Source organism: Apteryx mantelli, unplaced genomic scaffold (assembly GCF_036417845.1).
Source record: "Apteryx mantelli isolate bAptMan1 unplaced genomic scaffold, bAptMan1.hap1 HAP1_SCAFFOLD_223, whole genome shotgun sequence".
In the NCBI taxonomy this organism is placed as follows: domain Eukaryota; kingdom Metazoa; phylum Chordata; class Aves; order Apterygiformes; family Apterygidae; genus Apteryx; species Apteryx mantelli.
In genome coordinates, this window is record NW_027118577.1 from 27,447 (window position 1) to 53,894 (window position 26,448).

General features: G+C 68.3%; 2 protein-coding genes across 2 annotated transcripts in view; one reads left to right on the forward strand and one right to left on the reverse strand.

The window, feature by feature from the left end:
- The window catches only part of XAB2 (XPA binding protein 2), a 32,616-nt gene extending 12,058 nt beyond the window's left edge, over window positions 1-20,558 (forward strand). Inside the window, 15 exon segments of the mRNA XM_067317131.1 lie at window positions 1,392-1,536; window positions 3,043-3,194; window positions 4,853-4,972; window positions 6,173-6,304; window positions 6,548-6,679; window positions 8,024-8,137; window positions 9,145-9,252; window positions 9,254-9,308; window positions 10,782-10,972; window positions 12,525-12,647; window positions 13,727-13,898; window positions 16,465-16,594; window positions 18,761-18,810; window positions 18,813-18,854; window positions 20,497-20,558. Of these exon segments, the coding sequence (XP_067173232.1) occupies window positions 1,392-1,536; window positions 3,043-3,194; window positions 4,853-4,972; window positions 6,173-6,304; window positions 6,548-6,679; window positions 8,024-8,137; window positions 9,145-9,252; window positions 9,254-9,308; window positions 10,782-10,972; window positions 12,525-12,647; window positions 13,727-13,898; window positions 16,465-16,594; window positions 18,761-18,810; window positions 18,813-18,854; window positions 20,497-20,558 (1,728 nt within the window).
- A 1,626-nt stretch (window positions 20,559-22,184) lies between these two features.
- CAMSAP3 (calmodulin regulated spectrin associated protein family member 3) overlaps window positions 22,185-26,448 on the reverse strand; it is a 41,165-nt gene continuing 36,901 nt past the window's right edge. Inside the window, 2 exon segments of the mRNA XM_067317133.1 lie at window positions 22,185-22,563; window positions 26,326-26,444. Coding sequence (XP_067173234.1) covers window positions 22,261-22,563; window positions 26,326-26,444 — 422 coding nt within the window. The 3' untranslated portion in view covers window positions 22,185-22,260.

Consider the following 26,448-nt stretch of genomic DNA (forward strand, 5'->3'; position numbering starts at 1 on the left):
ACATGTGTTTGGGCCACCCAAGTGCTGTCCTGGAAGCCTGCGCTACCCTAGAGCCACCACAGCTGGGTGACACGTAGGGCTGGGCCACCCAAGAGCCGTCCTGGCATCCTGCGCTACCCTAGAGCCACCACAACTGGGTGACACATGTGTTTGGGCCACCCAAGTGCTGTCCTGGAAGCCTGCGCTACCCTAGAGCCACCACAGCTGGGTGACACGTAGGGCTGGGCCACCCAAGAGCCGTCCTGGCATCCTGCGCTACCCTAGAGCCACCACAGCTGGGTGACACATGGGGTTGGGCCACCCAAGAGCCGTCCTGGCATTCTGCACTACCCTAGAGCCACCCCAACTGGGTGACATGTGGGGTTGGGCCACCCAAGAGCTGTCCTGGCAGCCTGCTCCATCCCAGAGCCACCCAGGTGCAGGTGTCGTGCAGGATAAGGCCACCAAAGCGCCATCCTGGCCCCATGCTGCACCCTAGAGCCACCTATACATGGGTGTCACGTGGGGCCTGGCCACCAAAGCGTGGTCCTGGCACCCTGCTGCACTGCAGAGCCACCTGGGTGCAGGTGTCATGCAGGACAGGGCCACCCAAGTGTTGTCCCGGCACCCTGCTGCACCCCAGAGCCACCCACAGCTGGGTGTCACACAGGGACAGGCCACCCAAGCACCATCCCAGCACCCTGCTGCACCCTAGAGCCACCACAGCTGGGTGTCTACGTAGGGTTGGGCCACCCAAGTGCCATCCCAACACCCTGCTGCACCCCAGAGCCACCACAGCTGGGTGTCATGCAGGGTCAGGCCACCCAAGTGCCATCCCAGCACCCTGCTGCACCCTAGAGCCACCACAGCTGGGTGTCTACGTAGGGTTGGGCCACCCAAGTGCCATCCCAGCACCCTGCTGCACCCTAGAGCCACCACAGCTGGGTGTCATGCAAGATCGGGCCACCCAAGTGCCATCCCAACACCCTGCTGCACCCCAGAGCCACCACAGCTGGGTGTCATGCAAGATCGGGCCACCCGAGTGCCATCCCAGCACCCTGCTGCACCCCAGAGCCACCACAGCTGGGTGTCACACAGGGACAGGCCACCCAAGTGCCATCCCAGCACCCTGCTGCACCCCAGAGCCACCACAGCTGGGTGTCACACAGGGACAGGCCACCCAAGTGCCATCCCAGCACCCTGCTGCACCCCAGAACCACCACAACTGGGTGTCTATGTAGGGTTGGGCCACCCAAGCGCCATCCTGGCACCCTGCTGCACCCCAGAGCCACCAAAACCCGGGCGTCGCGCAGAGCCGGGAGGTTCCCCAGCGCCGCAGACCCTGGGTGCCCGGAGCTGACCGTGGGCACCCCGGGGTGCCCGGACTGCTGACGGCACCGTTGTCCCCGCAGGCCCGTGACGTCTACGAGGAGGCGGTGCAGACGGTGATGACGGTGCGGGACTTCACGCAGGTCTTCGACAGCTACGCCCAGTTCGAGGAGAGCGTCATCGCCGCCAAGATGGAGACGGTCTCGGAGCTGGGCAAGGAGGAGGAGGGTGAGCCGGGGGTGGGGGGTGGGTGGGTTCGGCTCCCAAGGGTGCCCCGAGGTGCTGCTGGGGACGGGGGAAAGGGGGCTGAGTCTGTGCTGGGGGTCCTGGTGTCCTGCTCCCGTCCCCAGGGTGGACCATGGGTGGCTCCTGACACCCTGCACCCATCCCCAGGGTGCCCTGGGCAGACCCTGGGTGGCCCCTGACACCCTTCGCCCGTCCCCAGGGTTCCCTGGGTGGCCCCTGACACCCTGCACCCATCCCTGGGGTGCTCTAGGTGGCCCCTGACACCCTACACACATCCCCAGGGTGTCCTTGATGGACAGTGGGTGCCCCTGACACCCTGCACCCATCCCCAGGGTGCCCTGGGTGGCCCCTGACACCCTTCGCCTTTCCCCAGGGCTCCCTGGGTGGAACCTGGGTGGACTCTGACACCCTGCACCCATCCCCGGGGTGTCCTAGGTGAGCCCTGACACCCTACACACATCCCCAGGGTGCCCTTGATGGACAGTGGGTGCCCCTGACACCCTGCACCCATCCCCAGGGTGCCCTGGGTGGACCCTGGGTGGCCCCTGACACCCTTCGCCTGTCCCCAGGGTTCCCTGGGTGGACCCTGGGCGGACTCTGACACCCTGCACCCATCCCTGGGGTGCCCTAGGTGGCCCTGACACCCTGCACCCATCCCCGGGGTGTCCTAGGTGGCCCTGACACCCTACACCTCTGCCCCTGTTCCTAGGGGTGCCCAGCACACCATGGGGTCCCTGAGGTCCCCGTGTCCACCCTTGGGGTGTCCTGGGTGGCTGATGGCCCTCTGAACCCATTCCCAGGGGTGCCCAGCACCCCATGGGGTCCCTGAGGTCTCCCTGTCCATCCCTGGGTGGCCGGTGGCCCTCTGGACCCATCCCAGGGGTGCCCAGCACTATGTGGTGTTCCTGAGGTCCCGTTTCCATCCCTGGGTGGCCGGTGGCCCTCTGGGCCTGTTCCCAGGGGTGCCCAGTCCACCGTGAGGTCCCCGTGTCCATCCTTGGGGTGCCCCAGGTGGCCGGTGGCCCTCTAGACCCATCCCAGGGGTACCCAGCACTACATGGGGTTCCTGAGGTCCCGTGTCCATCCCTGGGTGACCCGTGGCCCTCCGGACCCGTTCCCGAGGGTTCCCAGCCCACCGTGAGGTCCCCGTGTCCATCCCTGGGGTGCCCTGGGTGGCCTGTGGCCCTCTCGACCCATCCCAGAGGTGCCCAGCACCATGTGGGGTTCCTGAGGTCCCGTGTACATCCCTGGGTGGTCGGTGGCCCTCCGGACCCATTCCCGGGGATTCCCAGCCCACCGTGAGGTCCCCGTGTCCATCCTTGGGGTGCCCTGGGTGGCCGGTGGCCCTCTAGACCCATCCCAGGGGTACCCAGCGCTACATGGGGTTCCTGAGGTCCCGTGTCCATCCCCGGGTGGTCGGTGGCCCTCCGGACCCGTTCTGGAGGGTGCCCAGCACCCCGGCGGGTCCCTGACGGGCAGCACCCGCAGACGACGTGGAGCTGGAGCTGCGGCTGGCGCGCTTCGAGCAGCTCATCGCCCGGCGCCCGCTGCTCCTCAACAGCGTCCTGCTGCGCCAGAACCCCCACAACGTCCACGAGTGGCACAAGCGGGTGCAGCTCTACCAGGGCCGCCCTGGTGAGGTGGGTGCTGCGCCGGGGCCCCCGGGGCCGAAACCGCGGGGACGCGCTTGGGATGGGGACACCGGGGCCGAAATCGTGGGGACACGCTCTAGGATGGGGACACTGGGGCTGAAATTGTGGGGACGCGCTCTAGGATGGGGACATGCTCTAGGATGGGGCCACCGGGGCCGAAATCGTGGGGACACGCTCTAGGATGGGGACATGCTCTAGGACGGGGACACCGGGGCTGAAATCGTGGGGACACACTCTAGGATGGGGACACGCTCTAGGATGGGGACATGCTCTAGGATGGGGCCACCGGGGCTGAAATCACGGGGACACGCTCTAGGATGGGGACATGCTCTAGGATGGGGACACTGGGGCTGAAATCGTGGGGACACGTTCTAGGATGGGGACACTGGGGCTGAAATCGTGGGGACGCGCTCTAGGATGGGGACATGCTCTAGGACGGGGACACTGGGGCTGAAATCGTGGGGACACGCTCTAGGATGGGGACATACTCTAGGATGGGGCCACCGGGGCCAAAATCGTGGGGACACGCTCTAGGATGGGGACATGCTCTAGGATGGGGACACTGGGGCCAAAATTGTGGGGACACGCTCTAGGATGGGGACACTGGGGTGGAAATAAGGGGGGACACGCTTGGCATGGGGACACCAGAGTGGGTACAGAGAGGACATGGTTGGTGTGGGGACACTGGGGTGAAAATAGAGAGGACAACTTTGGCATGGGGACGCCAGAGTGAATATGGGGAGGACACACTTGGCATGGCGACACCAAGGTGGATATGGGACACGCTTGGCATGGGGACACCAGGGTGGATATAAGGGGGACACGCTTGGCATGGGGACACCAAGGTGGATATAAGGGGGACACTCTTGGCATGGGGACACCGGGATGGGTATGAGGTGACACACTTGGCATGGGGACACCAGGGTGGATATAGAGGGGACACGCTTGGCATGGGGACACCAGGGTGGATATGAGGGAACACGCTTGGCATGGGGACACCAATGTGGATATAGAGGGGACACGCTTGGCATGGGGACACCGGGGTGGATATGAGGGGACACGCTTGGCATGGGGACACCAATGTGGATATAGAGGGGACACTCTTGGCATGGGGACACCAGGGTGGATGTGAGGGAACACGCTTGGCATGGGGACACCAATGTGGATATAGAGGGGACACGCTTGGCATGGGGACACCGGGGTGGATATAGAGGGGACACGCTTGGCATGGGGACACCAATGTGGATATAGAGGGGACACGCTTGGCGTGGGGACACCGGGGTGGATATAGGGGGGACACGCTTGGCATGGGGACACCAATGTGGATATAGAGGGGACACTCTTGGCATGGGGACACCAGGGTAGATATGAGGGGACACTCTTGGCATGGGGACACCAGGGTGGATATGAGGGGGACAATCTTGGCATGGGGACACCAGGGTGGATATAAGGGGGACATGCTTGGCATGGGGACACCAGGGTGGATATGAGGGGACACGCTTGGCATGGGGACACCGGGGTGGATATAAGGGGGACACGCTTGGCATGGGGACACCGGGGTGGAAATAGGGGACCGGGAGGGGGGGTGTCCAGGGGTGAGGGAGGGTTTCGGGGACCCCGGGGACCTGACGCCTCCCTGTCCCCAGATCATCAACACCTACACGGAGGCCGTCCGCACCGTGGACCCCTTCAAGGCCACCGGGCGTCCCCACGGGCTCTGGGTGGCCTTCGCCCGCTTCTACGAGGACAACGGGCAGCTGGAGGACGTGAGTGGCGCCACGTCCCCCCCCCCAAAGTGCCACCGGCGGCGGTGGCACCCCCAGACTGTCCCCTGCAGGGTGGTGAGACCCTCACCGTGGGGGTCTGGTGTCATCTTCCCCCATCCCAGCCCTGCCGGGTGCTGACGGTGTCCCCTGTGTCCCCCCAAACCCTGAGTGTCCCCTCTGGGTCCCCCCCAATGTTGAATGTCCCCCCACGTCCCCCCAACTGTCCCCACCATGTTCCCTAGGCCCTGAATGTCCCCACACGTCCATCAACTGTCCCCACCATGTTCCCCAGGTCCTCAATGTCCCCCCATGTCCCCCCAACTGTCCCCACATGTCCCCCCAGGCCCTGAATGTCCCTCCATGTCCCCCCATGTTCTCCTCAGGCCCTGAATGTCCCCCCCATGTCCCCCCAAGTGCTGAATGTCCCCCTAACTCCCAGATGTCCCCACCATATCCCCCAGGCCCTCACCGTCCCCCCATGTCCCCACTGACTGTCCCCAGTGTCCCCTAGGCCCCGAATGTCCTCCTGTGTCCCCTGAATGTCCCCCTGCACCCCCCCGAGCACGAACTGTCCCCTGCGTCTCTAAAACGTCCCCTCCGTGATCCTCAACCCCTGGTGGTGCCTCGAATGTCCCCCGTGCCCTCCTTGACCACTGAGGGTCCCCTGTGTCCCTCAAATGTCTCCCCCCACGCGCTGAGGGTCCCCTGTGTCCCCCAAATGTCCCTCCCCATGCGCTGAGGGTCCCCTGCATCCCCCAAACGTCCACCTCCGAGTGCTGAGGGTCCCCCACGTCCCCCGAATGTCCCCCGAATGTCCCCCCGCCACACACTGAGGGTCCCCCATGTTCCCCGAACGTCCCCCCGCACGCTGAGGGTCCCCCATGTCCCCCAAACGTCCCCCAAATGTCCCCCCTGAGTGCTGAGGGTCCCCCATGTCCACCAAACATCCCCCTGCACACTGAGGGTCCCCCACGTCCCCCGAATGTCCCCCGAACGTCCCCCAAATGTCCCCCCCGAGCACTGAGGGTCCCCCACGTCCCCCGAATGTCCTCCAAATGTCCCCCCCCGAGTGCTGAGGGTCCCCCGCGTCCCCCGAACATCCCCCACCCCGAGCGCTGAGGGTCCCCCGCACCCCCCGAACATCCCCCCGCACGCTGAGGGTCCCCCGCGTCCCCCAAATGTCCCCGTCCCCCCCCCCAGGCCCGCACCATCCTGGCCAAGGCCACGCGGGTGCGCTTCCGCCAAGTGGAGGACCTGGCCGCCGTCTGGTGCGAGTTCGGCGAGATGGAGCTGCGGCACGAGAACTACGAGGAGGCGCTGCGCATCCTGCGGGTGAGCGAGCCCGGACGCCTGGGCCCCCTCCGTTCGGACACCCCCGGACGCCCCCGGACGCTTGGGTCCCACCGGGAACCCCCCGGGGAGCCATTTGCTCCGTTTGGGGTGGTGGGAAGGGCGGATGGAGGCCACCTGGGTGCCCCCACCCGTTGCTCGGTGGTGGGGGGGGGACCGCGGGCACCCTCCCGCCCCTCGGGGCCACATCCTGACCCCCCCCCCCGCGTGTCCCCCCACCCCCAGAAAGCCACGGCGCTGCCGGCCAAGCGGGCCGAGTACTTCGACTCGTCGGAACCCGTCCAGAACCGCGTCTACAAGTCCCTCAAGGTCTGGTCCATGTTGGCCGACTTGGAGGAGAGCCTGGGCACCTTCAAGGTGGGGAGCGCCCGCTGCCGGCCCCACACCCCTCGGGGTCCCCCTGGCACCCTTTGAGGTCCCCTGTGCCTGCTGTGGGCCCCCCTGGCACCCCTCGGGGCTCCCTAGCACCCCTTGGGGCCCCCCAGCACCCCTCAAGGTCCTCCATGCCTGCTGCAGGTCCTTCCAGCACCCCTCGGGGCTCCCTAGCACCCTTGGTGCCCCCCAACACCCCTTGGGCACCCCCATGCCCGCTGTGGGTCCCCCCAGCACCCTTTAGGGACCCTCATGCCTGCCCTGGGGCGCCCCTGGCACCCCTCGGGGCTCCCTAGCACCCCTTGGGACCCCCCAGCACCCCTCAAGGTCCTCCATGCCTGCTGCAGGTCCTTCCAGCACCCCTCGGGGCTCCCCAGCACCCCTTGGGGACCCCCATGCCCACTCTGGGGTTTCCCAGCACCCCTCGGGGCCCCCCCAGCACCCCCTGTCAGCTCCGGGTGCCCCCATCGCCTTTGGGTGCCCCTATGCCCCCTGGGCTCCCTTGGCACCCCCCTATTCCCTCTGGATGTCCTCCACCTTCTCCAGGTGCCCCCCGTCCCCTCTGGGTGCCTCGGGGCCACTCGGTCGCCCTGGCACAACCCCCAGGTGCCCCCTGTTCTCTCTCGGTGCTCCCTCATCCTCCTTGGGTGTCCCTACACCTATTTGGTCTCTTTGGCACCCCCCATGACCCCCCCTGGGTCCCCCTTTGGTGTCCCCAAGCCCACTGAGCCACTTTGGCCCCCCTAGGTGCCCCCCATCACCCTTGGGTGTCCCCAGGCCCACTGGGCTCCCTCACCCTCCTCCATGTCCCATGGATGCCCCCCTCATCCCCCTTGGGTGTTCCCACGCCCACTGAGCCCCTTTGGCCCTCCTGGGTGCTCCCTGTCCCCCTTGGGTGTCCCCCGTCCCCCTTGGGTGTCTCCAAGCCCACTGAGCCCTTTTGGCCCCCCCAGGTGCCCCCTGTCTCCCTTGGGTGTCCCCAAGCCCACTGGACTCCCTTGGTTCTTCTCTAGGTGCCCCCTGTCCCCTTTGGGTGTCCCCAAGCCCCCTGGGCTCCCTTGGTTCTCCTCTAGGTGCCCCCTGTCCCCCTTGGGTGTCCCCAAGCCTACTGGACTCCCTTGGTTCTTCTCTAGGTGCCCCCTGTCCCCCTTGGGTGTCCCCAAGCCCCCTGGGCTCCCTTGGTTCTCCTCTAGGTGCCCCCTGTCCCCCTTGGGTGTCCCCAAGCCCACCGGACCCCTTTGGCCCCCCCATTCCTCGCCCCGGGTGCCCCCCGAGCCCGTGACGGAGGGTGCTGAGCCCCGCTGTGCCCCCCCCCCGCCCACCCCGCAGTCCACCAAGGCCGTGTACGACCGCATCCTGGACCTGCGCATCGCCACCCCCCAGATCGTCATCAACTACGCGCTCTTCCTCGAGGAGCACGGCTACTTCGAGGAGAGCTTCAAGGTGGGCGCCGGGGCACCCTACGGCCTGGTGGGGTGACGGGGACGCCGTGGGCAGCCCTGTCCCGGGAGGGTGACGGGGACACTGTGGGCAGGAGGGAACCGGGGACACCATGGGGCATCCCTGTCCCAAGAGGGTGATGGAGACACCATGGGCAGGAGGGAACTGGGGACACCATGAGCACCCCTGTCCCAAGAGGGTGACGGGGACACCATGGGCATCCCTGTCCCAAGAGGATGATGGGGACAGCATGGGCAAGAGGGAACTGGAGACACCTCGGGTGCCCCTGTCTCAAGAGGGTGTCAGGGACACCATGGGCAGGAAGGAACCCAGGACACTTTGGGCACCCCTGTCTCAAGAGGGTGTCGGGGACACCATGGGCAGGAAGGAACCCGGGACACCTTGGGCACCCCTGTGCCAAGAGGGTGACAGGGACACCATGGGCACCCCTGTCCCAAGAGGGTGATGGAGACATCATGGACAAGAGGGTGATGGGGACACTGTGGGCACTCCTGCCTCAAGAGGGTGATGGGGACACTGTGGGCAGGAGGGAACCGGGGACACCGTGGGCATCCCTGTCCCAAGAGGATGATGGGGACACGGTGGGCAGGAGGGAGCCGGTGACACCGTGGGTATCCCTGTCCCAAGACGGTGATGGAGACACCGTGGGCAGGAGGGAACCGGGGGCACCTTGGGCACCCCTGTCCTGGGATGGCACCGGGGACAGTGCAGGCACCCCTATCCCAGGATGGCACTGGGGACACCTCAGGCACCCCTGTCCCGGGATGGCACTGGGGACACCGTGGGCATCCCTATCCCGGGATGACACCAGGGACACCACAGCCTCCCCCTATCTCGGGAGGGTGGCGAGGACACCACGGGCATGAGGACACCAGGGCACCCCATGTGCCGGGACGGCCCTGGGGCAGGGCAGGGCGGGCGCCGGGGACGCCGGGGCCACCCCGGGGCGCGGCGGCGGTGGCCCTGCCTACAGCGCCCCGACGCCGCAGGCCTACGAGCGGGGCATCGCGCTCTTCCGGTGGCCCAACGTGGCGGACATCTGGCACACCTACCTGAGCAAGTTCATCGCCCGCTACGGCGGGCGCAAGCTGGAGCGGTGCGCGCGACCTCTTCGAGCAGGCGCTCGACGGCTGCCCCCAGAAATACGCCAAGAGTACGTGGGTGCCGCGGGCTGGCGGGGGGGGACGTGCCGCAGGCAGGGCTGGCAGCGTGGGCAGTGCCAGGCGGGGTGTGGGGTGGGTGGGATGTGGCGCAGGCAGGGCTGGCAGCATTGGGGGCAGGCGGGGTGTGGGGCGGGTGGGATGTGGTGCAGGCAGGGCTGGCAGCGTTGGGGCTGGCAGGGTGTGGGGAGGGTGGAATGTGGCGCAGGCAGGGCTGGCAGCCTGGGCAGTGCCAGGCGGGGGGCAGGCGGGGTGTGGGGCAGGTGGGACGTGGGGCAGACAGGGCTGGCAGCGTGGGCAGTGCCAGGCAGGGGGTGGGCAGGGTGTGGGGCGGGTGGAATGTGGCGCAGGCAGGGCTGGCAGCGTGGGCAGTGCCAGGCGGGGGGCAGGCGGGGTGTGGGGCGGGTGGGATGTGGTGCAGGCAGGGCTGGCAGCATTGAGGGCAGGCAGGGTGTGGGGCAGGTGGGACATGGTGCAGGCAGGGCTGGCAGCATTGGTGGCAGGCAGGGTGTGGGGCAGGTGGGACATGGTGCAGGCAGGGCTGGCAGCATTGGTGGCAGGCAGGGTGTGGGGCAGGTGGGACGTGGTGCAGGCAGGGCTGGCAGCATTGGTGGCAGGCAGGGTGTGGGGCAGGTGGGACATGGGGCAGGCAGGGCTGGCAACATTGGTGGCAGGCAGGGTGTGGGGCAGGTGGGACATGGGGCAGGCAGGGCTGGCAACATTGGTGGCAGGCAGGGTGTGGGGCAGGTGGGACGTGGCGCAGGCAGGGCTGGCAGCGTGGGCAGTGCCAGGCAGGGGGTGGGCTTTGGGGCTGACACCCCACTGGGCACCCGTGGGTGGGTGTTGGGGCAGACTCCCAGCCGAGCACCCACGGGTGACACTCAGGGTGGCCTGGGCAAGCATTGGGGCAGACCCAACCAGGCACCCATGGGTGCACCTCCGGGTGTCTTGGGCGGTCATTGGGGCGGACTCCCAGCTGAGCACCCATGGGTGACATGCAGGGTGCCCTGGGCAAGCATTGGGGCAGACCCCCAGCTGGGTACCCGTGGGTGCATCTCCAGGTGTCTTGGGTGGTCACTGGGACAGACACCCAGCCGAGCACCCACGGGTGACACGCAGGGTGCCCTGGGCAAGCAGCGGGGCAGACCCCCAGCCGGGCACCCGTGGGTGCATCTCTGGGTGTCTTGGGCAGTCATTGGGGCAGACGCCCAGCCAAGAACCTATGGGTGCACCTCTGGGTGTCTTGGGCAGTCATTGGGGCAGATGCCCAGCCTGGCACCCACGGGTGACACGCAGGGTGCCCCGGGCAAGCGTCGGGGCAGCCCCCCAGCTGGACACCCACGGGTGGGCGTTGAGGCAGACCCCCAGCTGGGCTTGCCCTTGGGCAAGCATTGGGGCAGATCCCCCCCCCCCACACACACCCCCGAGCCGGATGCCCCCAGCTGAGCACCCATGGGTGCCCGCAGCCATCTACCTGCTGTACGCCAAGCTGGAGGAGGACTTTGGGCTGGCGCGCCACGCCATGGCCGTGTACGAGCGGGCGACGCGGGCCGTGCTGCCCACCGAGCAGTACGACATGTTCAACATCTACATCAAGCGGGCGGCCGAGATCTACGGCGTCACCCACACCCGGCCCATCTACGAGAAGGCCATCGAGGTGGGTGCCCTCGGGTGCTGCGGGCTGGGGGGCGGCCGGGTGGGCGGGCGGCGCCGCGTGGGTTTGGTCTTGGGGACGTCATGTGGGGACAGGGTGGATACGTGGTTTGGGGGAGGCCGCGTGGGTGCAGGGTGGGTGCACGGCCCTTGGGTGCCACATGGGCATGGTCTGAGGGACCTCACATTGGGCTTGGTCTTGGGGACGTCATGTGAGTATGGGATGGGTGCAAGGTTTGGGGGACGTCACATGGGTGCAGGGTGGGCGCGCAGCCCTTGGGTGCCACGTGGGCTTGGTCTTGGGGACGTCACGTGGGTATAGGGTGGGTGCAAGGTTTGGGGGATGTCACGTGGGTGCAGGGTGGGTGCGCGGCCCTTGGGTGCCACATGGGCTTGGTCTTGGGGACGTCATGTGGGTATAGGGTGGGTACAAGGTTTGGGGGACGTCACGTGGGTGCAGGGTGGGCGCGCAGCCCTTGGGTGCCACGTGGGCTTGGTCTTGGGGACGTCACGTGGGTATAGGGTGGGTACAAGGTTTGGGGGACGTCACGTGGGTGCAGGGTGGGCGCGCAGCCCTTGGGTGCCACGTGGGCTTGGTCTTGGGGACGTCACGTGGGTATAGGGTGGGTACAAGGTTTGGGGGACGTCACGTGGGTGCAGGGTGGGCGCGCAGCCCTTGGGTGCCACGTGGGCTTGGTCTTGGGGACGTCACGTGGGTATAGGGTGGGTACAAGGTTTGGGGGACGTCACGTGGGTGCAGGGTGGGCGCGCAGCCCTTGGGTGCCACGTGGGCTTGGTCTTGGGGACGTCACGTGGGTATAGGGTGGGTACAAGGTTTGGGGGACGTCACGTGGGTGCAGGGTGGGCGCGCAGCCCTTGGGTGCCACGTGGGCTTGGTCTTGGGGACGTCACGTGGGTATAGGGTGGGTGCAAGGTTTGGGGGATGTCACATGGGTGCAGGGTGGGTGCGCGGCCCTTGGGTGCTATGTGGGCTTGGTCTTGGGGACGTCACGTGGGTATGGAGTGGGTGCAAGGTTTGGGGGATGTCACATGGGTGCAGGGTGGGTGCGCGGCCCTTGGGTGCTATGTGGGCTTGGTCTTGGGGACGTCACGTGGGTATAGGGTGGGTACAAGGTTTGGGGGACGTCACGTGGGTGCAGGGTGGGTGCGCAGCCCTTGGGTGCCACGTGGGCTTGGTCTTGGGGACGTCACGTGGGTATGGAGTGGGTGCAAGGTTTGGGGTGATGTCACATGGGTGCAGGGCGGGTGCACGTCCCTTGGGTGCCACGTGGGCCTGGTTTGGGGGACGTCACGTGGGTATGGGATGGATACAAGGTTTGGGGTGACATCACATGGGTGCAGGGCGGGTGCACATCCCTTGGGTGCCACGTGGGCACGGTCTGAGGGACCTCACACGGGTCCGAGACGGATACAAGACTCGGGGGAACATCACAGGGGAACGGGGTGCATCCAAGGTTTGGGGGGCCGTCGCATGGGCGCGGGGCGGGCGCGCGGCCCTGGGGCTGCACCCATGGGTGCTGAGCGGGCACCCGCAGGTGCTGGCCGACGAGCACGCCCGGGAGATGTGCCTGCGCTTCGCCGACATGGAGTGCAAGCTGGGCGAGATCGACCGGGCCCGCGCCATCTACGGCTACTGCTCGCAGATCTGCGACCCTCGCGTGAGTCCCCGGCGGCGGGTGCCACGTCCCGGGCGGGCACTGGGTGTCACCGGGCCCTGCCGCGCCGACGGGGACGTGGGGGACGGCAGAGGCTGGGCGGTGCGGGTGCCTCGGGCCACCCCGGTGTGCCCACGGGGGTGACCAGTGGCAGCGGTGTGGCCAGCGCTGTATTGGTACCGGTGCTAGGGGTGGCCCCAGTGCCACGTGGGTGCTCAGTGACTGGTGGGGTGCCTGGGGTCAGGGATGTCCCCAGTGCTACATGGGTGCCCAGGGATGACCCCGATGTCACTTGGGTGCCCAGGGCCCAGCAGGATGCTTGGTACCATGGATGTCCCCAATGCCACATGGGTGCCTGCTACCCAGCAGATGCCCAGTGCTCAGGGATGTCCCCAATGCCATGTGGGTGCCTGGTGTCAGCGATGTCCCCAGTGTCACATGGGTGCCCAGTGTCACATGGATGCCCAGTGCCCAGCAGGGTGCATGGTGCCAAGGATGTCCCCAATGTCACATGGGTGCCCACTGCCCAGGGATGTCCCCAGTGTCATGTGGGTGCCTAGTGCCCAGGGTTGTCCCCAGTGCCATGTGGGTGTCCAGTGTCAGGGATGTCCCCAATATCACGTGGGTGCCCAGTGTCTAGGGATGTCCCTAGTGCCACATGGGTGCCTGGTGCCAGGGATGTCCCCAGTGTCACATGGGTGCCCAGTGCCCAGGGATGTCCCCAGTGTCATGTGGGTGCCCAGTGTCTAGGGATGTCCCCAGTGCCACATGGGTGTCCAGTGCCCAGCAGGGTGCCCGGTGCCAGGGATGTCCCCAATGTCACATGGGTGCCCAGAGATGCCCCCGATGCCACGTGGGTGCCCAGCAGGGTGCCTGGTGCCAGGGATGTCCCCAATGCCATGTGGGTGCCTGGTATCAGGGATGTCCCCAAGGTCACATGAGTGCCAGGTATCAGGGATGTCCCTGGTGCCACCTGGCTACCTGATGCCCAATGATGCACCCAGCGTGAGGAACCTCCAAAACGTCACGTTGGGTGCCCGGCGCTCACCCCATGTCCCCACCCCACCCCACCCGCCCTGCAGATCACGGCCACCTTCTGGCAGACCTGGAAGGACTTTGAGATCCGCCACGGCAACGAGGACACCATCCGGGAGATGCTGCGCATCAAGCGCAGTGTCCAGGCCACCTACAACACCCAGGTCAACTTCATGGCCTCCCAGATGCTCAAGGTCTACAGCAACGCCACGGGCACCGGTGAGCGGGTGGCACCCGCGGGCGCCGGCAGCACCCATGGAGAACATGGGTGGCCGGGATGGAGGGGACGCGGTGGGCGGGGGAGGTGCTCTGGGTGCTGGGGCGAGGGTGGAGGAGGTCCCAAGGGGCACCAGGGTGTGGGGTGGGGGGGCCACTGTGGGCATCGGGGTGCCCGTGGGCACAGGGGTGTGGATGGGGGGTCCCGGCGGGCACCGGGGCTCCCATGGGTGCTGGGGTACAGGCAGGGGATCCCAGCAGGTCCTGGGTCTCCCATGGGTGCTGGGGTGCAGGCAGGGGGTCCTGGTGGGCCCTGGGGGTCCCGTGGGTGCTGGGGTGCAGACAAGGGGTCCTGGCGGGCACTGGGGCTCCTATGGGTGCTGGAGTGCAGGCAGGGGGTCCCAGCAGGTGCTAGGACTTCTTTGGCACCAGGGTGCAGGCAGGGGGTCATGGCAGGCACCGGGGCTCCCATGGGTGCTGGGGTGCAGGCAGGGAGTCCCAGCAGGCACCAGGGCTCCCATGGGTGCTGGGGTGCAGGAATGGGTCCTGGTGGGCACCGGGGCTGCCATGGGTGATGGGGTGCAGGCAGGCGGTCCTGTTGGGCACTGAGGCTCCCATGGGTGCTGGGGTGCAGGCAGGGGGTCTTGGGAGGCACCGGGACTCCTGTGGGTGTTGGGGTGCAGACGAGGGGTCCTGGTGGGCACCAGGCTCCCATGGGTGCTGGGGTGCAGGCAGGGGTTTCCAACGGGCACTGGGGCTCCCTTGGGTGCCGGGGTACAGGCAGGGGGTCCTGGCAGGCACCGGGACTCCCATGGGTGCTGCGGTGCAGGCAGGGAATCCCAGTGGGCACTAGAACTCCTTCGTCACCAGGCTGCAGGCAAGGGGTCCTGGCAGGCACGGGGGCTCCCGTGGGCACCCAGGCACAGGCAGGGGGTCCCAACGGGCACCGGGGCTCCCATGGGTGCTGGGGTGCAGGCAGGGGGTCCCGGCAGGCCCTGGGACTCCCATGGGTGCTGGGGTGCAGGCAGGGGATCCCAGTGAGCATTAGGACTCCTTGGGCACCAGGCTGCAGGCAGGGGGTCCCAGCGGGCACTGGGACTCCCATGGGTGCTGGGGTGCAGGCAGGGGGTCCCAGTGGGCACTAGGACTCCTTTGACACCAGGCTGCAGGCAGGGGGTCCCAGCAGGCACCGGGACTCCCATGGGTGCTGCGGTGCAGGCAGGGAATCCTGGTGGGCACTAGGACTCCTTGGGCCCCAGGCTGCAGGCAGGGGGTCCCGGCAGGCACGGGGGCTCCTGTGGGCACCCAGGCACAGGCAGGGGGTCCCAGCAGGCCCTGGGACTCCCATGGGTGCTGGGGTGCAGGCAGGGGGTCCCGGCAGACCCCAGGACTCCCATGGGTGCAGCGGTGCAGGCAGGGAATCCCAGTGGGCACTAGAACTCCTTTGGCCCCAGGCTGCAGGCAGGGGGTCCCGGCAGGCCCTGGGACTCCCATGGGTGCTGGGGTGCAGGCAGGGGGTCCCGGCAGGCCCCGGGACTCCCATGGGTGCTGCGGTGCAGGCAGGGAATCCCAGTGGGCACTAGGACTCCTTGGGCACCAGGCTGCAGGCAGGGGGTGCCGGCAGGCACGGGGGCTCCCGTGGGCACCCAGGCACAGGCAGGGGGTCCCAGCAGGCCCTGGGACTCCCATGGGTGCTGGGGTGCAGGCAGGGTGTCCCAGCAGGCCCTGGGACTCCCATGGGTGCAGCGGTGCAGGCAGGGAATCCCAGTGGGCACTAGGACTCCTTTGACACCAGGCTGCAGGCAGGGGGTCCCAGCGGGCACCGGGACTCCCATGGGTGCTGCGGTGCAGGCAGGGAATCCTGGTGGGCACTAGGACTCCTTGGGCCCCAGGCTGCAGGCAGGGGGTCCCGGCAGGCACGGGGGCTCCTGTGGGCACCCAGGCACAGGCAGGGGGTCCCAGCAGGCCCTGGGACTCCCATGGGTGCTGGGGTGCAGGCAGGGGGTCCCGGCAGACCCCAGGACTCCCATGGGTGCAGCGGTGCAGGCAGGGAATCCCAGTGGGCACTAGAACTCCTTTGGCCCCAGGCTGCAGGCAGGGGGTCCCGGCAGGCCCTGGGACTCCCATGGGTGCTGGGGTGCAGGCAGGGGGTCCTGGCAGGCCCCGGGACTCCCATGGGTGCTGCGGTGCAGGCAGGGAATCCCAGTGGGCACTAGGACTCCTTGGGCACCAGGCTGCAGGCAGGGGGTGCCGGCAGGCACGGGGGCTCCCGTGGGCACCCAGGCACAGGCAGGGGGTCCCAGCAGGCCCTGGGACTCCCATGGGTGCTGGGGTGCAGGCAGGGTGTCCCAGCAGGCCCTGGGACTCCCATGGGTGCTGGGGTGCAGGCAGGGAATCCCAGTGGGCACTAGAACTCCTTCAGCCCCAGGCTGCAGGCAGGGGGTGCCGGCAGGCACGGGGGCTCCCGTGGGCACCCAGGCTGCAGGCAGGGGGTCCCGTGGGGGCAGGTGGGCCCCGCCGTGGGTGCTCCCCCCACCCCCTGACCGCTGTGGGTGGGGGGCACCCGCAGTGTCGGACCTGGCGCCGGGGCAGAGCAGCCTGGACGACATGAAGCTGCTGGAGCAGCGGGCGGAGCAGCTGGCGGCCGAGGCGCAGCGCGACGCCCCGCCCCGCCCCAAGGAGCGGGTGCTCTTCGTCAGGTGGGTGCTGCCACCCTGCCCCCCACCCGGGTCACCCCCCCGTCACCCTGTCCCCCCCCCACCCCGGCCGAGGACGAGGTGCTCCCGGCACCCTGCTGCCTCCCTGGGCTCAGCGCTGGCTGCCCGTGCTGCAGGCAGCGGGTCCGTTTCCCACCCCCCCCCCCAAACACCCACCCACCCATGGGTGTCCCCGGGTCTGCGGACGCCTTCTGGGTGTCCCTGGGTGTCCTTGAGTGCCCCCCCCCACCCATAGGTGCCCCCGGTGTCCCCTAGGTGCCCTCCCCACCCCCTGGGTGTCCCCAGGTCTGTGGACTCCTTCTGGGTGTCCCTGGGTGTCCTTGGGTGCCCCCCCCCCCACCCATAGGTCCCCTCGCTGTCCCCTAGGTGCCCCCCCCACCCATAGGTGCCCCCGCTGTCCCCTGGGTGCCCCCAGGTGCCCCCCTGGTCCATAGGTGCCCCCCAGCCCATGGGTGTCCCCGGGTCTGCGGGTGCCTTCTGGGTGTCCCCAGGTGTCCCTGGGTGCCCCCCCCCACCCATAGGTGCCCCTGCTGTCCCCTGGGTGCCACCTCCAGCCCCAGGGTGTCCCCAGATGCCCCCCCCTCACCCCTGATGCCCCTGGGTCCCCCCCACCCATAGGTGCCCCCAGTGTCCCCTGGGTGCCCACGGGTGCCCCCCTGGCCCATGGGTGTCCCCGGGTCTGTGGGTGCCTTCTGGGTGTCCCCGGGTGTCCTTGGGTGCCCCCCCACCCATAGGTGCCCCCACTGTCCCCTGGGTGCCCACGGGTACCCCCCTGGCCCATGGGTGTCCCCGGGTCTGCGGGTGCCTTCTGGGTGTCCCCGGGTGTCCTTGGGTGCCCCCCCACCCATGGGTGCCCCCGCTGTCGCCTGGGTGCCCACGGGTGCCCCCCTGGTCCATAGGTGCCCCCAGATGCCCCCCCCTCACCCCTGATGCCCCTGGGTCCCCCCCACCCATAGGTGCCCCCAGTGTCCCCTGGGTGCCCACGGGTGCCCCCCTGGCCCATGGGTGTCCCCGGGTCTGTGGGTGCCTTCTGGGTGTCCCCGGGTGTCCTTGGGTGCCCCCCCACCCATAGGTGCCCCCACTGTCCCCTGGGTGCCCACGGGTACCCCCCTGGCCCATGGGTGTCCCCGGGTCTGCGGGTGCCTTCTGGGTGTCCCCGGGTGTCCTTGGGTGCCCCCCCACCCATGGGTGCCCCCGCTGTCGCCTGGGTGCCCACGGGTGCCCCCCTGGTCCATAGGTGCCCCCAGATGCCCCCCCCTCACCCCTGATGCCCCTGGGTCCCCCCCACCCATAGGTGCCCCCAGTGTCCCCTGGGTGCCCACGGGTGCCCCCCTGGCCCATGGGTGTCCCCGGGTCTGTGGGTGCCTTCTGGGTGTCCCCGGGTGTCCTTGGGTGCCCCCCCACCCATAGGTGCCCCCACTGTCCCCTGGGTGCCCACGGGTACCCCCCTGGCCCATGGGTGTCCCCGGGTCTGCGGGTGCCTTCTGGGTGTCCCCGGGTGTCCTTGGGTGCCCCCCCACCCATGGGTGCCCCCGCTGTCGCCTGGGTGCCCACGGGTGCCCCCCTGGTCCATAGGTGCCCCCCAGCCCCTGGGTGTCCCCGGGTCTGCGGACTCCTTCTGGGTGTCCCCGGGTGCCACCCCCACCCATCGGTGCCCCCAGTGTCCCCTAGGTGCCACCTCCAGCCCCTGGGTGCCCACGGGTGCCCCCCAGCCCATGGGTGTCCCCGGGTCTGTGGACGCCTTCTGGGTGTCCCCGGGTGTCCTTGGGTGCCCCCCCCACCCATGGGTGCCCCCGCTGTCCCCTGGGTGTCCTCGGGTGCCCCCCCCACCCATAGGTGCCCCCAGTGTCCCCTGGGTGCCACCTCCAGCCCCTGGGTGCCCACGGGTGCCCCCCTGGCCCACGGGTGCCCCCCAGCCCCTGGGTGTCCCCGGGTCTGCGGACGCCTTGTGGGTGTCCCCGGGTGTCCTTGGGTGCCACCCCCACCCATAGGTGCCCCCAGTGTCCCCTAGGTGCCACCTCCAGCCCCTGGGTGCCCACGGGTGCCCCCCAGCCCCTGGGTGTCCCCGAGTCTGCGGACACCTTGTGGGTGTCCCCGGGTGTCCCCGGGTGCCCCCCCACCCATGGGTGCCGCTGGCGGGTGCCGCAGGAGCGAGGCGACGCGGGAGGAGCTGGCAGCGCTGTCGCGACAGGCCAACCCGAGGAGATCGACCTGGGCGACGACGAGGAGCCCGAGCCCGACGGTACCGGGGGGGACACGGGGACACGGGGGGGACACGGGGGGGCACGCAGGGACATGGGGACACGGGGACATGGGGACACGCGGGGACACGGGGAGACACGGGGGGGGACACGCGGAGACACGGGGACACGGGGGGGACACGGGGGGACACAGGGACACAGGGGGAAACACGGGGACACGGGGGGGACACGGGGGGACACACGGGGACATGGGGGGACACAGGGAAACGCGGGGACACGGGGGGACACAAGGACACGGGGGACACGGGGGGATACACAGGGACGTGGGGGGACACGGGGGACACAGGGACACGGGGGGAAACACGGGGACACGGGGGACACGCGGGGACATGGGGACACGGGGGACATGGGACATGGGGGGACACAGGGACACGGGGAAACACGGGGACACGGGGGGGACACGGGGGGACATGGGGACACGGGGGGACATGGGGGGACACAGGGACACGGGGGAAACACGGGGACACGGGGGAAACGCGGGGACATGGGGACACGGGGGACATGGGGGACATGGGACACAGGGACACGGGGGGAACACGGGGACACGGGGGGGACACGCGGGGACACACAGGGACATGGGACACAAGGACACGGGGGACACAGGGACACGGGACACAGGGACACGGGGGGAAACGGCGCGGGGGACATGGCATGGGGGGACATGGGGACACACGGGGACATGGGGACAGAGGGGACACGGGGACGCGGGGAAATATGGCACAGGGGGACATGGGAGACATGGGGACACCACACAGGGGAGGACATGACATGGGGGGGGACACAGGGACATGGCACGGGGGGGGCACAACGCAGAGGGGGACACGGGGACACAAGGACACGGGGGGACACGGGGGGAAACGGCGCGGGGGACATGGCATGGGGGGACATGGGGACAGAGGGGACACGGGGACGCGGGGAAATATGGCACGGAGGGACATGGGAGACATGGGGACACCACACGGGAGGACACGGCATGGGGGGGGACACGGGGGGGGGGGGACACGCAGGGACATGGGGGGGCACAGGGACATGGGGGAAACAGCGCGGGGGGGACACGGGGACACCAGGCAGGGGAGGACACGGCATGGGGACACGGGGACATGGCACGGGGGGACACGGGGGGGGATGCAGGCACATGGAGCAGGGGGGGGACACAGGGACACATGGGGACATGGGGGGACGCGGGGACACCGCGCAGGGGAGGACACGGCACGGGGGGGGGACACAGGGACACAGCACGGGGGGGGGAACATGGTGCGGGGGGGGGACATGGGGACATGGGGGATGTGGGGACACCACATGGGGGACATGGGGACATAGGGCAGGGGGGACATGGGGACACCGCGCAGGGGAGGACGTGGCACCGGGGGACACAGCACGGGGGGGGGGGACGATGTGGGGACATGGGGGATGTGGGGACACCACAGGGGGGACACAGGGACATGGGGGGGGGGGGGACACGGCCCACGGGGGGGGGAGGACCTCGGTGTGTGTGTGGGGGGGACATGACACAGAGAGGGGACACACACTGGAGGGGGGGGGACACAGTGGGGGGGGTCCCTCAGGGGGGTGCACGGTGTCACCCAAGGGTGTCACCCCCCCCCCCGTGTCCCCCCCCCGCAGAGGTGCAGCTGGAGCAGAAGCGGGTGCCCTCCTCCGTCTTCGGGGGCCTCAAGGACGACTGAGGGGGGGGGGGGGACGCCGACACCCCCCCCCCCCCCACGGCGACACCCCCCCCCACGGCGACACCCCCCCCCCCGTGTGTCCCCCCCCCCCCAATAAACCCCCTTTTTATACAGCGCTCCGGTGTCACTTAATGGCCGCGCCGAGGGTGACAAGGGGGGGCCCAGGCGTCCTGGTGTCCCCCCCCCCCAACCTGGGGGGGGGACCGGGAGAGGGGGGGCAACTGGGACCAGTCAAGGGCCCAAACTGGGGCGTCGCCCCCCCCCCCCCCCCCAATTCAATAAATAAAGGGCCCAGGCGTCCGGGGGCCACCTTTAAGTTACTTTATTAAGTGACAATGACACCGGGGGGGGGGAGGTGGCCCCTGTCCCCCCCCCCCCAAAACCACCCCCCCCCTATAGACCCCCCCCCTCCCGGCCCCTATATACAGGCCGCCCCCCCCCCCCCGTATGTATATATGGACAGGCTGCGCTGGTGGCACGATGGTCACGGGGGGGGGGGACAGTGGGGACATCGCGGGGGGGGGGGACACCGGGACACTCCCCCCCCCCCAATAGCTCCGTTGGGGCTTTGGCAGTTTGGCACCGGCTCGGTTGGGGACATTTTTTTTTTTGGGGGGGGGGGACAGGGACAACCCCCCCGCTGCCACCGTGGTGCTTTGTGTCACCCGGCTCCGTGTCCCCCTGCACCGGTGCCACCTTGTCCCCACCGCTGGGGTGGCCCCGGGGGGGGGGGGTGGCACCGTGTGGACCCAGTGAAGGGGGGGGCACAGGGTTTGGGGACAGCCCTGGTGGCTCTGTGTCCCCTCCTGATAGGTCACCCTGTCCCCAAGCCTCGGGTGCCCACAAGGGGTGGCACCGCGTGGGGGACACGGCAGGGGTTTGGGGACAGCCCTGGTGGCTCTATGTCCCCTCCATCGATGCCACCCTGTCCCCAAGCCTCGGGTGGTCACAAGGGGTGGCACCGCCTGGGCGCAGTTGGGGACACGGCATGGGTTTGGGGACAGCCCCGGTGGCTCGATGTCCCCTCCATCGATGCCACCCTGTCCCCAACCCTCAGGTGGCCACAGCGCAGGCTGGGGGGGGGGGGGGGGGAAGCCAACCCTATGTCCCCCCCCCACCAGGGTGGTGCCACCTCGTCCCCAACCATCATGGGGGAGGTCTAGACAATTTTGGAGGCACCCAGCTATTTTGGGGACACCCCGGCCATTTTGGGGGGGTGGGGGGGGACACCAGGACATTTTTGGGGACACCTGGCCATTGTGGGGGGGAGGGGACACCAGGACATTTTGGAGGACACCAACAAATTGTGGAGAACGGAGCTCCTGGCCATTTTGGGGTGGACAATCTTGGAGCACCCACCAACTTGGGGAGCACCCAGCCATTTTGGGGGGGGGGGGATGGGGACACCGGACAATCTTGGAGCACCCACCAACTTGGGGAGCACCCGGCCATTTTTGGGGGGGGGCCACCTGGCCATTTTGGAGGGGGGGCACCCGGCCATTTTTTGGGGAGACCCCAACCAATTTTGGAGGCACCACCCACGTCGGAAGCACCCAACCGTTTTTTTTGAAGACACCCAACTCTTTCCGAAGACACCAGCCAAGCTTGGAGCACCCACCTACTTCGGCGGCACCCTAGCGATTCGGGGGGGGGGCTACTTTGCCCCCCCCCCCGAGCTCTTTTGAAGGTGGCACCTCCGTAGCTACTTGGGGGTGCCGGGTTTTTTGGGGGTGCCGGGTTTCTTGGGCTGCCAGAGGTGGCCCTGGATGGTGAAGGCGTCGACGCTCATGGACATGGTCTTGGCGGGGATCTGGGTGAAGCGCTTGCGGTCCGAGTTGTACTTGTAGATGCCCTCGACCATGGGCAGGGCGACGGTGCGGGGGCCGACGCCGGCCAAGCGGCTCAGCTCCGGCGGGTCCCCGCCCAGCGTGTAGAGCGCCCGGAATTGGCAGCTCCCGTCGCGGAAGAGGATGAGGAAATGGTTGGCTTTGCTCTTCTCCACCTCCTGCGGGCGAGGGAGGCGTGGGTGACGCGGGCACCCTTCTCCTCCGCTCCGGTAAGGGGGGCTGCCGGGGGGCACCCGAAGCTCTCCCAGAGGGGGAGAGGGCACCCGCAGTCCCCCCCCAGTAGGGGTGAGGGCACCCAAAGTCACCCCAGATATGGGTTGAGGGCACCTGAAGACCTTGCCGTGGGGCAGGGTGGGCACCCGAAGCACCTTGGGATGGGGTGAGGGCACCTAAAGCCCCCTGATATGGGTTGAGGGCACCTGAAGACCTTGCCGTGGGGCAGGGTGGGCACCCACAGCCCCCCTGGTATGGGGTTGAGGGCACCCGAAGACCCTGTGGTGGGGCAGGGTGGGCACCTGAAGCTCCCTGAGATGGGTGAGGGCACCCAAAGTCACCCCATATGGGTTGAGGGCACCTGAAGACCTTGCCGTGGGGCAGGGTGGGCACCCGAAGCACCTTGGGATGGGGTGAGGGCACCTAAAGCCCCCTGATATGGGTTGAGGGCACCTGAAGACCTTGCCGTGGGGCAGGGTGGGCACCTGAAGCACCTTGGTATGGGTTGAGGGCACCTGAAGACCTTGCCATGGGGCAGGGTGGGCACCTGAAGCACCTTGGTATGGGGTGAGGGCACCTAAAGCCCCCTGATATGGGTTGAGGGCACCTGAAGACCTTGCCGTGGGGCAGGGTGGGCACCCGAAGCACCTTGGGATGGGGTGAGGGCACCTAAAGCCCCCTGATATGGGTTGAGGGCACCTGAAGACCTTGCCGTGGGGCAGGGTGGGCACCCGAAGCACCTTGGGATGGGGTGAGGGCACCTAAAGCCCCCTGATATGGGTTTAGGGCATCTGAAGACCTTGCCGTGGGGCAGGGTGGGCACCTGAAGCACCTTGGTATGGGTTGAGGGCACCTGAAGACCTTGCCATGGGGCAGGGTGGGCACCTAAACCCCCCGGATATGGGGTGAGGGCACCCAAAGACCCTGCGGTGGGGCAGGGTGGGCACCTGAAGCTCCCTGAGATGGGTGAGGGCACCCACAGTCACCCCAGATATGGGTTGAGGGCACCTGAAGACCTTGCCGTGGGGCAGGGTGGGCACCTGAAGCACCTTGGTCACTGCGTCCCTGGTGTCCCCAGCATCCCCCGTGTCCCCAGCGTCCCTGACATCCCCAGCATCCTTGGCATCCCCAGCGTCCCCTGCATCCCGATGTCCCCCGTGTCCCCGTCCCCGGCATCCCCAATGACCCCGATGTCCCCAGCATCCCTGACATTCCCTGCGTCCCTGACGTCCCCCATGTCCCCGGTGTCCCCAGTGTCCCCGCATCCCTGGTATCCCCAGTGTCCCCAGCATCTCCGTGTCCCCACCATCCCCGGCGTCCCCCCCCATGTCCCTGATGTCCCTGTGTCCCCTGCATCCCCAGCGTCCCCCACGTCCCCGATGTCCCCCGTGTCCCCATCCCCGGCATCCCCAATGACCCCAATGTACCCAACATCCCTGACATTCCCTGTGTCCCTGACGTCCCCCATGTCCCTGCTGTCCCCAGTGTCCCCGCATCCCTGGTATCCACTGTGTCCCCAGCATCTCCAGCGTCCCCAGTGTCCCCAGCATCTCCCGTGTCCCCAGCATCCCAGCGTCCCCCCCCCCATGTCCCTGACATCCCCAGTGTCCCCAGCATCCCCATATCCCTGATGTCCCTGTGTCCCCAGCATCCCCCGTGTCCCTGACATCCCCAGCGTCCCTGGTGTCCCAGTGTCCATGTTCCCGTGTCCCCCATGTCCCTGACATCCCTGTGTCCCCAGCATCCCCCATGTCCCCGCTGTCCCTGCCGTCCCCAGCATCCCCAACATTCCCAGCATCTCCCGTGTCCCCAGCATCCCCAGTGTCCCCCCCCATGTCCCTGACGTCCCTGTGTCCCCGACATCCCTGACATCCCCAGCGTCCTGACATCCCCAGCATCTCCCGTGTCCCCCCCGCATCCCTGATGCCCCCAGTGTCCCGTGTCCCTGGCATCCCCGACATCCCTGATGTCCCCACTGTCCCCGGTGTCCCCAGCATCCCCCATGTCCCTGCTGTCCCCAATGCCCCCAGCATCCCCGATGCCCCTGGTGTCCCTGCTGTCCCCAACATCCCCCATGTCCCCAACGTTCCCAGCATCTTCCAGTGTCCCCAGCATCCCCGATGCCCCCGTGTCCCCAGCATCCCCGATGCCTCCTGCATCCCTGATGTTCCCAGCATCCCCGATGCCCCTGATGCCCCCGGCGTCCCCGATGCCCCCTGGTGTCCCTGATGCCCCCGGTGTCCCTGTCGTCCCTGGTGTCCCCAACATCCCTGTGTCCCCGACGTTCCCAGCATCTTCCAGTGTCCCCCAGCATCCCCGGTGTCCCCGATGCCCCTGCAGCCCCGACGTCCCCGATGCCCCCTGCATCCCCGAAACCCCCAGCATCCCCGATGTCCCCGGTGCCCCTGATGTCCCTGATGTCCCTGCTGTCCCCAGTGTCCCCAGCATCTTCCAGTGTCCCCAGCATCCCTCATGTCCCCACTGTCCCCGATGCCCCTGGTGTCCCCAGCATCCCCGGAGTCCCTAACATCCCCCGTGTCCCCAACGTTCCCAGCATCTTCCAGTGTCCCAGCATCCCCCATGTCCCCTGCATCCCTGCTGTCCCCAGTGTCCCCAACATCCCCCGGTGTCCCCGGCGTCCCTGGTGTCCCCAACATCCCCCGTGTCCCCGACGTTCCCAGCACCTTCCAGTGTCCCCAGCATCCCCGATGCCCCCAGCATCCCTGATGCCCCTGGTGTCCCCAACATCCCCCATGTCCCCGATGTTCCCAGCATCTTCCAGTGTCCCCCAGCATCCCTGGTGTCCCCGGTGTCCCTGATGCCCCCAGTGTCCCTAGTGTCCCCGATGCCCCCGGTGTCCCCGATGCCCCCTGCATCCCCGACGTCCCTCATGCCCCTGGTGTCCCCGATGCCCCCAGCATCCCTGATGCCCCTGATGCCCCTGCTGTCTCCGGTGTCCCCCAACATCCCCCCGTGTCCCCGACGTTCCCAGCACCTTCCAGTGTCCCCAGCATCCCCGATGCCCCCAGCATCCCTGATGCCCCTGGTGTCCCCAACATCCCCCATGTCCCCGATGTTCCCAGCATCTTCCAGTGTCCCCAGCATCCCTGGTGTCCCCAGCATCCCCGATGCCCCCTGCATCCCTGACACCCCCAGCATCCCTGATGCCCCCGGTGTCCCTAGCGTCCCCGACGCCCCCGGTGTCCCCGATGCCCCCCTGCATCCCCGATGTCCCTGATGCCCCTGGTGTCCCCGATGCCCCCAGCATCCCTGATGCCCCTGATGCCCCTGCCGTCTCCGGTGTCCCCAACATCCCCTGTGTCCCCGATGTTCCCAGCATCTTCCAGTGTCCCCCAGCATCCCTGGTGTCCCGATGCCCCGGTGTCCCTGATGCCCCCAGTGTCCCTAGTGTCCCCGATGCCCCCGGTGTCCCCGATGCCCCCCTGCATCCCCGATGTCCCTGATGCCCCTGGTGTCCCCGATGCCCCCAGCATCCCCGATGTCCCTGATGCCCCTGCTGTCTCCGGTGTCCCCAACATCCCCCCCATGTCCCTGATGTCCCCAGCATCTTCCAGTGTCCCCAGCATCCCTGGTGTCCCCAGCATCCCCGATGCCCCCTGCATCCCTGATGTCGCCTGCATCCCCGCTGCCCCCGATGCCCCCGGTGCCCCCGGTGTCCCCGGTGTCCCCGATGTCCCCGGCGTCACCTCGAGGACGCGGTTCTTCTGGGGCTCGTTGACGCGCCCGGCGAGGCAGCAGTGCGCCAGGGCGTTGTGGATGATGTGCTTGTTCGACTTGGCGCTGGGCTCCTTGTACAGCCGCGGGCCTGC